The sequence below is a fragment of the Hyaena hyaena genome, unplaced genomic scaffold (assembly GCF_003009895.1).
Source record: "Hyaena hyaena isolate Hyena2069 unplaced genomic scaffold, ASM300989v1 scaffold_429, whole genome shotgun sequence".
In the NCBI taxonomy this organism is placed as follows: domain Eukaryota; kingdom Metazoa; phylum Chordata; class Mammalia; order Carnivora; family Hyaenidae; genus Hyaena; species Hyaena hyaena.
In genome coordinates, this window is record NW_024081060.1 from 85,818 (window position 1) to 101,387 (window position 15,570).

The following is a 15,570-nucleotide window of genomic DNA, read 5'->3' on the forward strand; positions in this document are numbered from 1 at the left end:
AAACCCCAATTTAATAATTTCCGACCTCACTAAGGGCAAGGTTACATTCCAATGTACTCGATTCAGGAACTCCTTCCTCCGCCCTCTTTCCTTGAGCATATATGCTGCCAACGCAAGGGCACCTCACTCGTTCGACAGGTAGCAAAGCCACTTGTACTGGACGAATACGGATAAATCTTCATCCGTTGGCTCCTGCGGGGTTGGAGGCAGAGAATTAGTTGTCACTTTAAGAGAGTTCGCGTGTCTTAAAGGGCTAAAGCTTACGCTACACCAAAGTATCGCGAGATCTATAGCCACCAGCTATTTCTCGCGATGTTTGGCCCTGCAAAGGGTAGCCATTTTGGAGTCCGCCCGGCGGCTTGTTGCCCCGGCGGCGTCTACCAACCTGCTGCCGGGACCAAAGCTGGCCCCGCGGGTGTCTGGCCTCCGGGCAGCCGGACCGACACGATGTGGCGGCTCCGCTGCAAGGCCAAGGACGGGACCCATGTTTTGCAGGGGTTGTCCAGCCGGACCCGGGTGCGGGAACTCCAGGGCCAAATTGCCGCCATCACCGGGATCGCCCCCGGCTGTCAGCGAATCCTCGTAGGATACCCGCCCGAATGCCTGGATCTCAGCAACGAGGATACCATTCTTGGGGATTTGCCCATCCAGTCAGGTAAGGGAGTCGCAGTTGGGGCCAGGGAAAGTCCTGGGAGGACGGAGAGGGGCGTGGGGGAGAACTCAGAACTGGTCAAGGCAAGGTGGCTGTGTGTCAGTTGGGGGTTTTGAGGAGAGGACTAAGGATAGATGAGAGAACGGAGAACCCTGACGGAGGCCGGGGCAAGTGTCTTGGACTACATATATGGTTGAAAGAGGGAGATAGGGCCCAACCCATGTAAGAAGCCCAGAACCTCGGGGTCCCCCCTTCCTCAATCTGGTTTCTGGTTTGTCTTGAAAAACGTCTCATTCATTTTGTTTTTTATGCGTCCACAAAACTCTAAAAAAAAATCTATATTCTCCATCCTGATGGCTTTATCCCTTCTATCTCTGAAAAAAAGATAGATCTGAAGGATGCAGCATACTTTTCTTTTTTTGCTTTCCGGGTTGGTTTTTACAGTCACCTTCACGAATAGCTAGGTATACTCATCTTAGGATATGCTTTTACACATCTCCTGAAGGCCCTTTCACATTCTAAACAACAGCAGTTATTTTTGTCCACTACTAAAACTTGAACAGCAATATTGATCATTAAAAGCTTTCCGCTGTTGTATCAGGCATCCTGTAAACACTAAACTGGGTAGATAAAAAAAAAAAAAAAAAGCTTCAGAAGGACAAGAACCCCCTAGTGGCCTAATCTAGGGCGAACACCTTTTGGAAGATAACGTGCTTTTAAAATGCAGCGAGGGAGCATAAGGAAATTTTGTTCTTGAAATGTCTCTTTTCATGTAATTATAAAGGTGTATAACCAGGGCTCCTTCACCAAATTGGAATGCAGCCTAAAATGGTTTCCTCTCTGTTCTGCTTCCGTCTTTACGAAGACTGAACAAGAAGCGTCACTGATTACTTGTTTGCAAAGCTGTATTCTCCCTCATAACCCAGTTTATACGCTTATACTCTTCCTGTTGGTAATTTACAAACTTGGCTAGTGAACAGCCAGTTTCATCTGTAATACCTCTGCAGTTCTGGATTTGTTTTATTTTTAACAGGCGACATGCTGATCGTTGAAGAAGACCAAATCAGGCCCAAAGCTTCACCTACATTTACAAAACATGGTGCTCCTAGTTACGTCAGGGAAACTTTGCCTGTGCTTAGCAGAACTGTGGTCCCAGCAGACAACTCTTGCCTCTTTACCAGCGTCTACTATGTGGTAGAAGGAGGAGTCCTGAATCCAGCTTGCGCCCCTGAGATGAGACGCCTCATAGCACAAATTGTAGCAAGCGATCCCGGCTTCTATAGTGAGGCGATACTGGGAAAAACAAACCAAGAGTACTGTGACTGGATCAAAAGGGATGACACTTGGGGAGGAGCTATTGAGATATCCATTCTGTCTAAATTCTACCAGTGCGAAATCTGTGTAGTGGATACACAGACAGTAAGAATTGACCGTTTTGGGGAAGATGCGGGATACACCAAAAGGGTCCTGCTTATTTATGATGGCATCCACTATGACCCGCTTCAGCGTGTCTTCCCTGACCCAGACACCCCGCCTCTGACCATTTTCTCCTCTAACGATGACATTGTTCTTGTACAAGCACTAGAATTAGCAGACGAAGCTAGAAGAAAGAGACAGTTCACCGATGTAAACCGCTTCACCCTGAGATGCATGGTATGTCAGAAGGGATTAACTGGACAAGCGGAAGCAAGGGACCATGCCAAGGAGACAGGCCATACCAACTTCGGAGAAGTGTGATCTATGCATGAGGAGGACTGCCGCTTACTACCTCACAGATCCAGAAGGCTCTGGGTTTTCCAATAAGCTATTCGTAACCCTACAGAACAAAAGAACACAATGTTGGAACCATCTTTTTAACTTAAAACCACTAAGACACTGAAATTCCTTGTTAAGATTAAAATGAGTGTGCAGGTTTACAGATGTGTGTCTACAGTGGTGATACGTGCCCTTTGTCTGCTGGGGCGACAGACGAGGTGGTCCTTGCCACCTACCGACACTAACCTGAAGATTGAGTCCCAGTATTATAAACTAGCGCCCAGCAGCTTTAACTTGTAGAAGAAAACAACTGCATATTTCGGGTAATGCGGACGGCCTCACGTGAGGCCACTGGACATGAACCACGGTGTCTCCATAATCGAGTCCTTTTAAAAACTCTGACTTAATAATTTCTAAATTATGAATTGATTCCTCACATGAAGATACTCAGAGTTGTCAAAACTGATTTTATATTGCAATTTGGTAGACTTTATAAATGTGTACTTAGCCAGTTATAAGTACATTATAAGCAATTTTTCCAGGGATGAGTCCGTTCCTTGAGAATGTTACCTAAGGAACTAATAGGGCCCAATTTAAGATTTCTAGTGTGTTAGAGTAGAATGTATGAGGGAGAAGGTGCCTGAGCAGCTTACTAAAGCTTTAAAAGACCGTTTGCCTCGTGTTTTAGTGCAACTCATTTATTGATGTTTGTCACATTGGATAAAAAGTTTAAATTAAGCAGGGTATTTATTTGTTTCTTACATTTTGAGTGCTTGGTTTTGTTTTGTTTTAATGATTTATCTGGAGGGATTCACTTTCCTCAGCTCTTTCTCCAACTTGTAAACCATCTTCCTCTAACGTGATAATGCTATGCTTTCATTTGGTTTTTGTGAGATCTTTTCTTACTTAAACAGCATTTCTTTTCATGCAAGCCTTATCTGGCCACTAATGCTCTTTTGAATAACTTCATGTTTCTGCAAATTAGCACTTTGCTTATCTCCTATCTTTTACTTTGACTTTTCTTGAAGAGTTTTAAAGTAGCTGGGATAGTAACGTTGAACGAATTTGTCTCACTTCCAAAATATGACAGTTTTTAAATCCTTGCCTTATTCAGCTTTTCTCGGAACTCTGCTTCCTAATAACTAGATGTGTACTCTTTTGCTTGGTGGGCTAACCTGTAAGGCACACCCTCTAAAATTAGCTTCACTATGAGATCTTCCAGATAAAAGTTTTCTACCTCTTTTCTTAATTCTTCTGAAGATCAGGGATGCTAAATTATAATTTGTTATGTATTATTTCACAAAATGTGAAGAGGTTTAATGTTGTGACGTTTTGTTATCTTGGTCTCATTTTTGATGAAGTATCTCACTTAGAATACCAATGGGTATACATTAAAGCACTTCTGTCTCTTTCAGCTTATCTTCCTGGCAAGTGTTTTAAAATGGAGATTTACTTTTAGCACTTTCACTTGGTGGAGGTGGCCATATAAAATTAAGGAACATGTAAACAATTCAGTGGACAAGTTCCTTTAAGGAAGAATTCACAAAGTATGCTTGAAATCCTAAGGTGACATTTCTTGAGTACCTTTTTTGTGAATAACTACTTTAGGCATTATAAGTTATGGTCAGTATAGCTTAAAAGTGTTTAATTTTCTATTTTACTGAGCCTTAAAATAGCACTTGTGAGCTTGAGATCCTTAATATTTGGCAATCATACTACGTACAAATGAATATGTTTGAAGATCTCTTTGCACCTGGCCATCATCATGGTCTAAAGATTTTTGTATCTTATTTCCCTAGAAAATAAGTTTAAAACTACAAGTTAAGAGTATACCACTGGGTAACATCCCTCGAATTGAGCTTTACACATCATCATTCATAAAGCTTGCCTTAGGTACTTCCGGAGCTAAATTTGACATTTGCTTATTGGAATTTGAGAAGTTTATTCGTGTGACAAATATTTACTGAGTAATTTATAATATCCCAGGCATGTACTGACATGTGTCCCAACATAAAATTCTGTGACTTTAAAATGTAGTATGTTTTATCTACATTGGATTAATTTAACAAACAGAAAGAGAACCTGATAGTTTATAAAATTAAACCCCTTCATTTTTAAGTGTTTTTATTTGCATATTTAAGCTCATGCTTTTATACAAAGCAAGTGTCAAGTATTTATTTTGGGGATCTTACTCTATTTTACCTGTTACATAGGTTGTCCATTCACCACTGATTACTGATAACTGTCAGATCGCTATCCATAGTGAGTTATAAGTTAACCAGTTGCTGAAATTTAGTGGTAGGACTTGAATGTTTTGATTGTGAAAAATCCAAGATGATGCATTATTTGTGGACAATTTGTTTTAGTTATGGAGGAGTAAAAACCCAAACTTGTGCTCATTCTAAAGCTCGTAAACCTCACAATTTAAAGATTTTTTTTTTTCTGCGCTTACTAAACTCTTGAAATTGTTTTTTTTTTTTTAATGTTTTATTTATTTTTGAAGAGACAGGGAGACAGGATCTGAAGTGAGCTCCACGCTGACATAAGTGTGTCCGATGTGGGACTCAAACTCCTGAACCGTGAGATCATGACCTGAGCCACAGTTGAACGCTCAACCAATTGAGCCACCCTGGTGCCCCTTGAAATTAGTTTATTAATGTGTATAAATTCTAATTTTCAGAATTTTTAAAACCTATGGGTTTTAGTACTTGCAGCAGGATCAAAAGAAGCTTTTTCTTAAATTTGCACTTGAGCAGAATGAAACCCTTCTTCCTGTTTATTCAGTTGTTGACTGCCATTCAAGAATATCTTTTTAATTTAATGAGGATAGTTTACATTCGTGGCTGAATGAATGAGGACTGTACTTTCCTGTCCTCCACCCCTTTCTCTTATTCTTCTTTGGATTTAGAGATTCAGAGATTCAGTGTAGGAAGATGAAGATGTACGTCTAGATAGAGTTGATTTCAGATGTTAAAATTAATATCCCTAGGGATTTTGTGATGGGCTAGCCATAGAAAGATATCAGTGTGATACATCTTTTGTTAATCATTCCTAGTTGATTTCTTATTTACCAGGAATGAAAAATGGGCACAGTCAAGTGGTACCCCTGAAAGTTTGGCTGCTGGTCAGCTTGACCCTGTTGGCAAAACTAATTTAATCATGCCAGTTGATTATTACCTGAAGTTCAAGTCCCAGCAAAGTCATAATTAGGAATGCAAATGCCCTTAAGTGCCCACGCCTAATTTGTTTATCTAGCATATTCTTTCTATCCTATGTAGGCATTAATTAAAACATGTATGTTGCAAGTTGCCCTAACCATAGTTTTTATGTCTTTCTAAAAAAAAAAAAAAAAAAAAAATAGAATGGAGAGTATGTAAAATTAGAGCAATTTTTATTCTTTGTGGATCAGGTGGCCTTCCTAAACTTTCATATGTTAAGATTTATGTTCTTTCATGTGTTGAGACATACTTTTGTTATTATTTACAGCACTTTAAAAAATATGAAGTAAAAGTTTACATGGAGGCCCTTTCCAGGGATCTTATTAAAGACATTAAAATATAAATTCTTGAGCTGCTAATGCTCAGCTCTTAATCAACATTGCCATCAGAGTATAGTATATCCAGTGGCACAACAGTCTGGTGTTTTGACAATAGTGCAACTTGATTCCTATAACTTAGGAGCATGCTGTGCGCCCTAGCATTCAAAAAGTTAACCTGTTTCTGTAATGTGATTGTTCTTTATCATTTGTTGTACAGTGCAGTATTCAAGCTTATCCTTGTAGCACAAAGATGGCTATACCAATTTAGAAAAGATTAGAATCTTAAAACTCTTCATTTGTTTCTAAGCAAACTTATTTTAAGGGCACTGATTTTTTTAGCCTTAAATGTGTCATTTTTAAGTCTGAAGTGAAACACTTGATTTGAATAAGCTGGTTCATTAACTAAAGATGTTTCCTAGTTAAGAGTTACAGTTTTTTAACACATTTAACTCATCTTAGAAAGATTATAAAACCTGCCTGATTGTGGGAAAGGGTTTTATTTTTTTTTCTTTTCCAAAAATTAACTGGCGTTTTGTTTACAGTTCTTTGAATATTTGAAGAAATTATTACACTGATACTGAATTGTGAGGTGCTGACTTAGGTAGGTCTTGGTCCATATGAATTTAAAAGAGATTGCTTTTTAGATTAAAAAGGAAGGGGGATAAAGTACCACTTAACACAGAAGAGATCCCCAAGTGAATGCATTCCTTAGTTGTGAATTAGGTTTTTCGAAAAAGTTTTTAAGCAATGCCTCTGTGTCATCCTAACCCTCCTCACCCATATCTTGGCATAGAATGTAGCAGGGCCATGACTGAGAAGTTTGTCATTAATGTATAAAACCATGAATATAAGCATTTTGCTATGATGCCTTTTTATACTGGTTTTTAAAAAATAGCCTACATCTAGGAATTTAGGGATGTGAAGATAGGATTTGGTTAAGCAGTAGGTAAGAGGTTAACCCAAGAAAAGTTTAGAATTTCTAAGATTACATGAGCCTGACTTTATAGCTGGTATAGGATATGTAGTTCGTTTTAGCCCAGAAGTTCCTGACAAGGACTAGAGCACCTGATTCTTGGCAGTTTTCCAGTTCACCTTGGTGCCATTCATGACTCAAGCTGTTTACAAGCTATTTAGCAAAGAGTAATTTCTTCCCTTTGAAGAAGTATTGAATTCAGCTTAAAATGCAGAATAAATATGTATAGCTTGTCAAAAGGGATAGAGAATGACAATAGTCCTGTATTAAGGGAGTAGAGGTGGAGATTCCTGAAGCAGGAAGGAAACCACAAGATGGTCAAATTTAGAGCTTAGAACATGACTTGAAAAAAGTAGCAGGGAAGGGCAAACAGAAGAGAGTTGTTTCTTGGCATATTTCTCTTCATTAAGATGGACAGTGTTTTCTTAAAAATGTTTTGTCTATTTGCCAGCATTTTTTTTTTAACTTAATGCACTGCTGCTACCTGGGAGATGTCTGATTTCATTTTGTGCAACTCTTAACGTGATTTTGCCATTGTCATTAAGATGTCATTAAGATGAACTGATTTTATTTATGAGGTCCATTTAAATATCTAAATGCTGTATGAAGTGACTTGTTTTGAAGGAATAAATGAACTGAAAATATTGTTGTCTGAGCATATTTTGGGGTCAGTGCGGCGGGCCAGTGGACAGCCACTACACTCCAGTTGCATGTTTATTATCAAAAGCTAATAGTCCACTGCTTTGTCTAGGATGCCAACATCTGCTGAATCTCACTCTGTACGTGGAATCTTAATGACTTTGACAGGAGAAACTAAAATGTTTCTTTTTGACACCAGGGAGCATTTGAAATTTTCCTTCCTTGATTCCCAAATTTTCTGGTGTGCAATTAGCTCCTGAAAGTTGTAATTCAGTGTCTGTTGCTGAGTAATTGTAATTGTGGGAAGGCTAAATGTTTCCTTTTCATTTGTAATGGACTGAGATCTACACTGCAACATCCCTGTGGGAGAATTTTATTTAAACTTATTTAAAACAGCACTGGAGTATTAGAATTGAACTGAACTCTTAAGACCAGAATTTGGACTTGAACCACTTATCCTTCTTGTTGAAAGTGGAACCATAATGTAATAATGTAATCTAATCGAGGGCGCCTGGGTGGCTCATTCGGTTAAGTGTTCGACTTCAGCTCAGGTCATGATCTCATGGTCCGTGGGTTTGAACCCCGTGTCAGGCTCTGTGCTGACAGCTCAGAGCCTGGAGCCTGCTTCGGATTCTGCATCTCCTTTTCTCTCTCTGCCTCTCCCTGCTCATGTTCTGTCTGTCTCTCTCTCTCACACACACAAATAAACATTAAAAAAAATGTAATCTAATCAATGTGTGGGGGATCAGCATAGATAATGTACTCTAATACATTGGGGGGGGAGGGGGACATACATCCAAAGAATAAGTCAAGCCAAACTTCATATTAAAAGGTTTGTAAGGAGACTCGAGCTGTGCAATGGCAGCTTGTGGAACAATCAAGAAGCAATGCTTCTTAAAGTGTGCTCCTCATGATATTTGGGAACTTGGTTAGAAACAAATTGTCAAAAAGAAATCAGAAATAAATGTGGCCAACAATCTATTCTGGTTCTGATGCATGATGAAGTTGGGGAACCATAACTATAACCACGGTTGATTAAATAAGTCCATATTAACTTCCAGAGACCTCTGATGGCTTATGTCAGTCCTCTGTCCTTGGCCTCATGCAGTCCCTTTTCATCCATTGCTTAAAGACAGTTACTAAGTTTACATGGGGTGCCTGGGTGGCTCAGTCGTTTGGGCAGCCAACTCTGGCTCAGGTCATGATCTCATGGTTCGTGGGTTCAAGCCCCGCATCAGGCTCTGTGATGACAGCTAGCTCAAAGCCTGGAGCCTGTTTCAGATTCTGTGTCTTCCTCTCTATCTGACCCTCCCCTGCTCACGCTGTCTCTCTCTCTCTCAAGAATAAAGAAAACATTAAAAAATTGTTTTAAAAAGACAGTTACTAAGTTTACAGAAGAGACTAAGAGTGAATGACCATTCAAAACTCTTTAACAGGCTGAAAAACCCTGAGATTGAATATTCATAAATGTGAAGCTCTGCCCCTAAACTCTAAATCTATTATGTGAGTCCAGCATGGGCAAAAACTGGTTTTGTAGTTGATCTGATGAAGAAATAGCATAATACTTTAATTCTATCCCAACAGGGCAATGTGACTGGGCCACAGAAACAGTTGCATTTTAATAGTTTAGTTTTTCTAAGATCTAGAAAAAAGGAAGCAATAGTGTTGTGTATAAGGCTTTAGTTGCATTGCATTGGGGGTTTGGATGAGGGTCCAAGGAAAACCTATGGAAAAACTAAAGTTTGACAACTGTCACGTGATATCTGAAGGGCCTGGAGATCCTTATCTGGACAAGAGGAGAGATCTCAGGGTGACATGACAGTTTCAAATTCAGGGAAGTATTATGTGAAAGATGTAGATTTATTCCTAAGGCTCTAGAGGAAAGAAGTCAGACCTATAAGGAGTGAATATTGCAAAGCAAAATTTACCATAAAACCTAATACAAATGGAAAGGGATGCTTTACCATTAAAGTTCAAGTATTGTGATTTGGCCTCTTGCATTGTGAGAAATAGAGCTATAAATCATTAGGTCCCCAACATCTTGGAAATTGTTTGAAGTGTTAGTTACATGAAAAAGAACTTCTTCCCTAGAGGACTTACAAAAAGAACTTATTCCCTAGAGGAAAAGCAATGTCCTATTAGTGTTTAGAAAGAGTGACTTGTGCTCTAATTTAGTAACACACCAGAGCCTGCAAAGCAGGACTTACATATTTGGCAGTAGCATACACTATGCTTATTAGCTCTCTAAGCTGAAAACGGGAAGTTAAGAATAGAAAAGCAAGCATCTCAAATATTTTTTCTATTTAAAAAATGTGTTCTAACTTGGATTGCTTTGTCTCTACCATGTTTATAGATTTTGAGGATATTTGTCTGATGGAATCAAGTGCCAGAGCATCATGAACATACTTCCTTAGGCTCACTGAACTTAGGAATTCCCTCTGTGTGAGTTTAAAAAAAAAAAAAAAAGGTCAAGAATTCATGAGGAACAAGTTCTGAATGAATAGTCCTTTCTCTGCTTTAGTGACTGCCTCTCTCAACTGTTTCTCTGCCTTTCTGTCCTAAAATTCCTTCTGGTTGCCAACAAGAGTTTTCTGATCTTACTTGATGGCATTTATTCAATTTAAGGGCTTCATTAGTGAATCTTAAGACAGCAGAGCATGTGTCACAGTGACTTGGCCATGTTCTAAAACCTTGCAATTGAATAATTGCAATAGGTTGAAAGATATGAGGTTGAAGTTTGAAGCTTACTCAGTTGAACATCAATGCTGAAGTTAAATACAAAATATGGACAGAATTATTCCTGATAATCCCTTCGTTGGCTCATAGAATCACAACAGTAAATCCAACATGGCTGGTGTTGAGTTATGCTCACTCCTGCAGTGCAGCTCTGAGTTCCCAACCCACAGTGAGGGTGGTACACTAGGTCCCATCCATGGGGGGGATGCTGGGCTCCAATTTCTGATTCTTTGCTTGTGTGAAGCTGGCAAAAGCACCCCCTTAGTATCTTGGCCACCTGTTCTGGAATAGAGAGATGTCTCCAGGGGGAAAGTCCCAAATGTTGGATGTACTACACCTGCCCTCTATCCTCATCCTGATCCTGGCTTGGCAATTCTTCAAACCCATATTTTTAGCTCCCCACTGCTTCAGCAAGGAGGTTTGTTTGAATGACCTAGTCCAGCATTACCGGATATAGAAGTCCTCAGCAACATCTTTCACACAATAATCAAGAAACAGCTACTATAAAATTTGTATTTAAAAAAAAAAAAAGTGGGGAGGGGAAATAATCTTGGAAATATAAAATATGAAGCAAATGATTTAATAATATGTTTTTTCTGTCATCAATGGTGAGAGGATAGTAAAAAAAATTTTGTCCATGTTTATTTTAAAATTTCCAGAAGGAAAAAGCACTTTTTCAAGTGACCATGAATATTCCTGGCACAGTTCATTTCAATGCTGTTGGATATTCATATTGAATTAAGTAGAAAATGTGTCCCTTATGGAAGAAGAATATATTTTAGAATCTGTTATGTGGAATATTTCACAAAATTATTCATCCTAATTGTGGATAGAAAGTTACACCTAGTAGAATTCCAAACTTCTTTCTACTATGACTTTTGCACTGGAGTTGATGTCTTTCTCTTTGGAATTTTATGGTCTTAAATTACTTCTCTTGGAGCTTGAATATTATATAGCAAAACTCATGAAGTTTTTAAACCAACAAAACTAAGGTACAGACTGAATTATGTAAACCTTCTGCCAAAGTGACCCTTCCCATTAGATCCATCCTTTAGAATCCAGCCTTATTTTTCTTACTCTTAATCTATAACAATGAAGACCAAGAAAATGATCTTGGATTTGGCTAGAAGCAGCTAAAGTCATAATTTATCTGCGATTAATTGTTCAGCAGTTTAATTTAACAAGCCCTTACTGAGCCTCTATTTCTTGCAAAGTATGCTGTCAAATACCTTAGGATTTAACAAGGATAGACAGCCATTCACTCAATAAGTATTTTTGAACCCTAAGTTTCAGGAACTGCCCTAGGTGCTGGGTGTATTTGGAGGGAGGGGGAAGTCAAAAACAGTGCTGTAAAGAAATAGCAATACAGGTGCTATAAAGGGAATAATGGGGGTAGGAAAATTCTAACTAAAAGTGGTGAATCTGGGAAAGTCTTTTTGAGAAAGTGATTATTTGAAACCTGAAGCATGAATAGGAGTTAGCCATTTGAAGAGTAAGAAGAGCATTCCAAGTAGAGGGTAAAGCATTTGCAAACCTTATACTGCAGGAGGCAATGAAACCTTTTCCAGGCCAGTCTGACCATAGTGTGGTAAAAAGGAAAAAAAATGGGACTTGAGGTGAAGTTTTAGAAGCAAGCAAGGATCCAGATTTGCATCCTCTCTGAGCTATATTAAGCACTGAATACATACTTGCCACATTTTATTTGCTTGTTCATTTTATATGCGTGTCCCCAAATAGTTTGTCCACAGGGGCAGAGACAAGTTCTCCCCTATTACCATTGTATTCTCAGCACCTAGCAAAGTAGTGGACACAGACATTCACTATATACTTGAATGAATGAACATATGAGTGTATGAAATCAATGTATAACTTTAATAGGACATTAAAGCCTATTAAGGAAAGCATCAGATTTCTGCTTCTCCAAGTTATTTTAGCCGCTCTTTGGTGAATGGATTGAAGGCGGCAAGAATGGAAGTGGAGGACCAGTTAGGAAGAGGCTACCACAGTAACCTATTTAAGTGATGATGGTAATAATTATAATAGCATTTGTTGAACGCTTACAATGTTGTGAGCATTTTTCATGTAGTAGCTTACATAATCTTAACAGTAACTCTGAGATGGATAGCTATTATTAAGATTTACTGAAAGGCATAAAGTCTGAAGGACAAAGAGATGGTGGAGTAAACAATGGCACAAAATTTTGGAAGCTAGCCAGCAGTTGGGTAACTGGTAACTGACCTAGCAGATTTGAAAAAGCTGATCCTAAGCCAGAAACTATTTTTACCATGGAGTCCTCCCCCCACCTAAGAATTCGAGAATTGGTGGCATTAGTACACCTGGAAACAGGGGCAGAAAAAACAATCAGGAAGGTGGGTGAAGAGTCTGGTTAAGAAACAGTAAGACCTCTCAGATCTTCTCTCCCACTCAGAGCAACTAAGAGCTTGCTATATCCCCTCTCAGGAGAGGGTAAAATAGGGTCTCTGTACTAAAACTAAGGGGATGAAGTGTTTTTATGTTCTAAATGCTGACAGCAACAACCTCCCTCTGCTATAGGCTCTAAGAATGCCAGCTGCCAGACCTATGCCCTTCAAGGAGGATTTTGGAAAACTCTTCTCTGAGGGATCTTCTCTGAGAATTTCAATAAGGCCATCAGAAAAGACTAAAGAGGGGCGCCTGGGTGGCTCAGTTGGTTGAGCGTCCCACTTCGGCTCAGGTCATGATCTCACGGTTTGTGGGTTTGAGCCCTGCATCGGGCTCTGTGCTGGCAGCTAGCTCAGAGCCTGGAGCCTGTCTTCAGATTCTGTGTCTCCCTCTCTCTCTGAACTTCCCCTGCTCACGCTGTCTCTCTCCCTCTCAAAAATAAATAAAACATTAAAAATTTTTTTTTTAAAAAAAGACTAAAGATACTGGCATCAAAGATTTTCCAACCGAATAGCCCTATGAGATTAGTCTGTGGCAGAGTCCACAGTCAACCAACCACAGTCATGCCTCCAAAGTTAGATTTTTGTTGACAAATTCTGGAATTTGAGTAGACAGCCAAGAATCATCAGACATCTGAAAATATTATTTAATAAGAAACACAAAAGCCAAAACAAATAAGGGGGGGGAAAAGTAACTTGGAGAAAACAGACTATAGAAGCAGAAAAACACTTATATTTATATATGTTCTTATAAATATATATAGTTTCTTAAAGTAATAAGATTCTGCATCAATGAAACTGGAAGAAATGTAATAAAAATTCAGAGAACAAACACTAATTCTTGGAAGTTAAAAATACAATAGCAAAAAGAAAATGCAATAGAAAGTTGTAGATAAATTTTAAGAAATCTCTCAGTAGCAAATAAAACAGAGAGGTTGAGGTCCAGAGGGGGATCCAATAACATCCAAATAATATAGGTTCCAAAAAGAAACAACAGAGAGAGAGAGAGAGAGAGAGAGAGAGAGAGAGAAAGGAAGTGGATGGTAGGAATTCATCACAGAACTAAATCAAGAAAATACCCCAGAACTGAACATCATGAGTTTCCAGATTGGAATGACTCAGTACCCAGAATATAGATTCACTCCAACTCACATCATTATGAAAATTCAGAATACTGGAAACAAAGAGAGAGCCTTAAATTTAGAATCACAGATACTTTGGGCTTTGCAACAGCAGCACTGAAATCTAGCAGATACTGATCTAAAATTCTATATCCCGACAAACAATCAAATGAGAGGCTAGAATATCAATACTCAGACATGTAGTATGCAACTTATACACTCTGTCTTGGGAAACTACTAGAGAATGTTTTGTCAAACTGAGAGAGCTAACTCAGGAAAGAGAAAGATGTGAGATCCAGGTAATCCAACAAGAGAAAGAGGTGAAAGGACTTTTCCCAGTAAGGTGATGGAGACACATATGAAAATGACAGCCATGTAACAGACTAGATAACAACATATCCAGATGGAAGCAAATCAGAATGCTCTGGAAAATGTTTCTCCAGGATGAAAGTGATGGTATTCTAATGCATTTGAAAGTATTGAGAGGAGATTTACATAGTGGGCAAGAGTAGATGGACAAAAAAAGATAAACAGAAATGGAAAAGTAAACCTAGCATATCTTGGAGACCACCTGTCAATAGCATTTATTTACATGAAGAAGCAGAGTACATATCAGACATTTTGGCTCCAGACACATTACACTTAAGTGTCATATATTTGAATGCTCATGAGCCATTATTTTAGTAGAAAGGTCAAAAAGATGATGTAAGAGAGAGGATTGCAAAGGTAGACAGTCTGTGAAATGAGATCCAGAGCATACGTGGATGGTGGGGGGTTACTGGGAAAACATTTTCTTTGTTGTACCAAAAGAGAAGAAGAAAATGGGTACAAAGGAAAGCAGATTTGTAAATGTGATGGGAACAGGAAGGCACAGTGTAACACGACATCAAAAGACAAGATTTAGAAAAAAAATAAGCAAAATCATGGCAATAGATGAATAATCCATCAACACGATCTCCAAACAAGAAGTTTTTAGGGCAATTTTCTTAAGTAAAGCACTTCAGTTGCCAAAAAGTTGATCATCAGTTTTGGCATAACTACTATAAGACAATAGAGTTACACACAGAAATATTCGATGTTCTTCATGAATTCAGTTTGCAGGGAGAGAAAGAGGACAGGTACATCCTAATGGGTTCAATTCAGAGATGTGTGTGCTGAGTCAGGAGATTACAGTGAAGCATCACCTAACATCCCATTCCAAAGGAAGGTGGTACTTGAGTTGAATCTTGAAGGGAGGATAAGACTAAGCCTGGAGGACATCATGGGAATGGATCCAAGCAGAGAGTACAGCATGTGCAAAAGGCTCAGAAGCATGAATGCATGGCAGTTTCAGAAATATTAGATGTGACTGTAATAAACAATATGGATGGCGATGTGAAAGGAGAAGCAGATAGGGCCCGCTCATGAAGGTCTTTCTATGTCACACAGGGACTTCGAATTTAATCCTGAAGTGCTATGAACATGCACCCAAGAATTGAGAGGATCAACAACCCACATAATCTATAAACCCACCTAAAAAATGGAAGATGTGAAACAAAACCTTCCTGTCGTCTCTTCACATCCTCAGTGGCCCACGACCCTACGATTAGTGCATCCCTGAAGCCAAAAAGAGAGGAGAGAGTGATGCAATGATCTCACAGGAGACAGGGAGGATTGCTATGAAGCATGGATGCTGGGTGAGAATAGGCACCGTGATGCAATTAGCTGGCCTGAGGAAAGGGGAGACAGAATATGTT

The 15,570-nt window shown here is 39.0% G+C and overlaps 1 protein-coding gene across 2 annotated transcripts in view; it reads left to right on the forward strand.

Moving 5' to 3' along the window:
- The first annotated feature begins 312 nt into the window (after nt 1–312).
- LOC120245587 (ubiquitin thioesterase OTU1) overlaps nt 313–15,570 on the forward strand; it is a 30,779-nt gene continuing 15,521 nt past the window's right edge. Inside the window, exons 1-2 of one of the 2 annotated variants that reach the window (XM_039252669.1) lie at nt 313–655; nt 1,686–2,570. In XM_039252669.1, coding sequence (XP_039108600.1) covers nt 313–655; nt 1,686–2,389 — 1,047 coding nt within the window. In that variant the 3' untranslated portion in view covers nt 2,390–2,570. Of the gene's footprint in view, nt 656–1,685; nt 2,571–15,570 lie in introns of those variants that run through there. The other variant, XM_039252667.1, reaches the window with a different exon arrangement.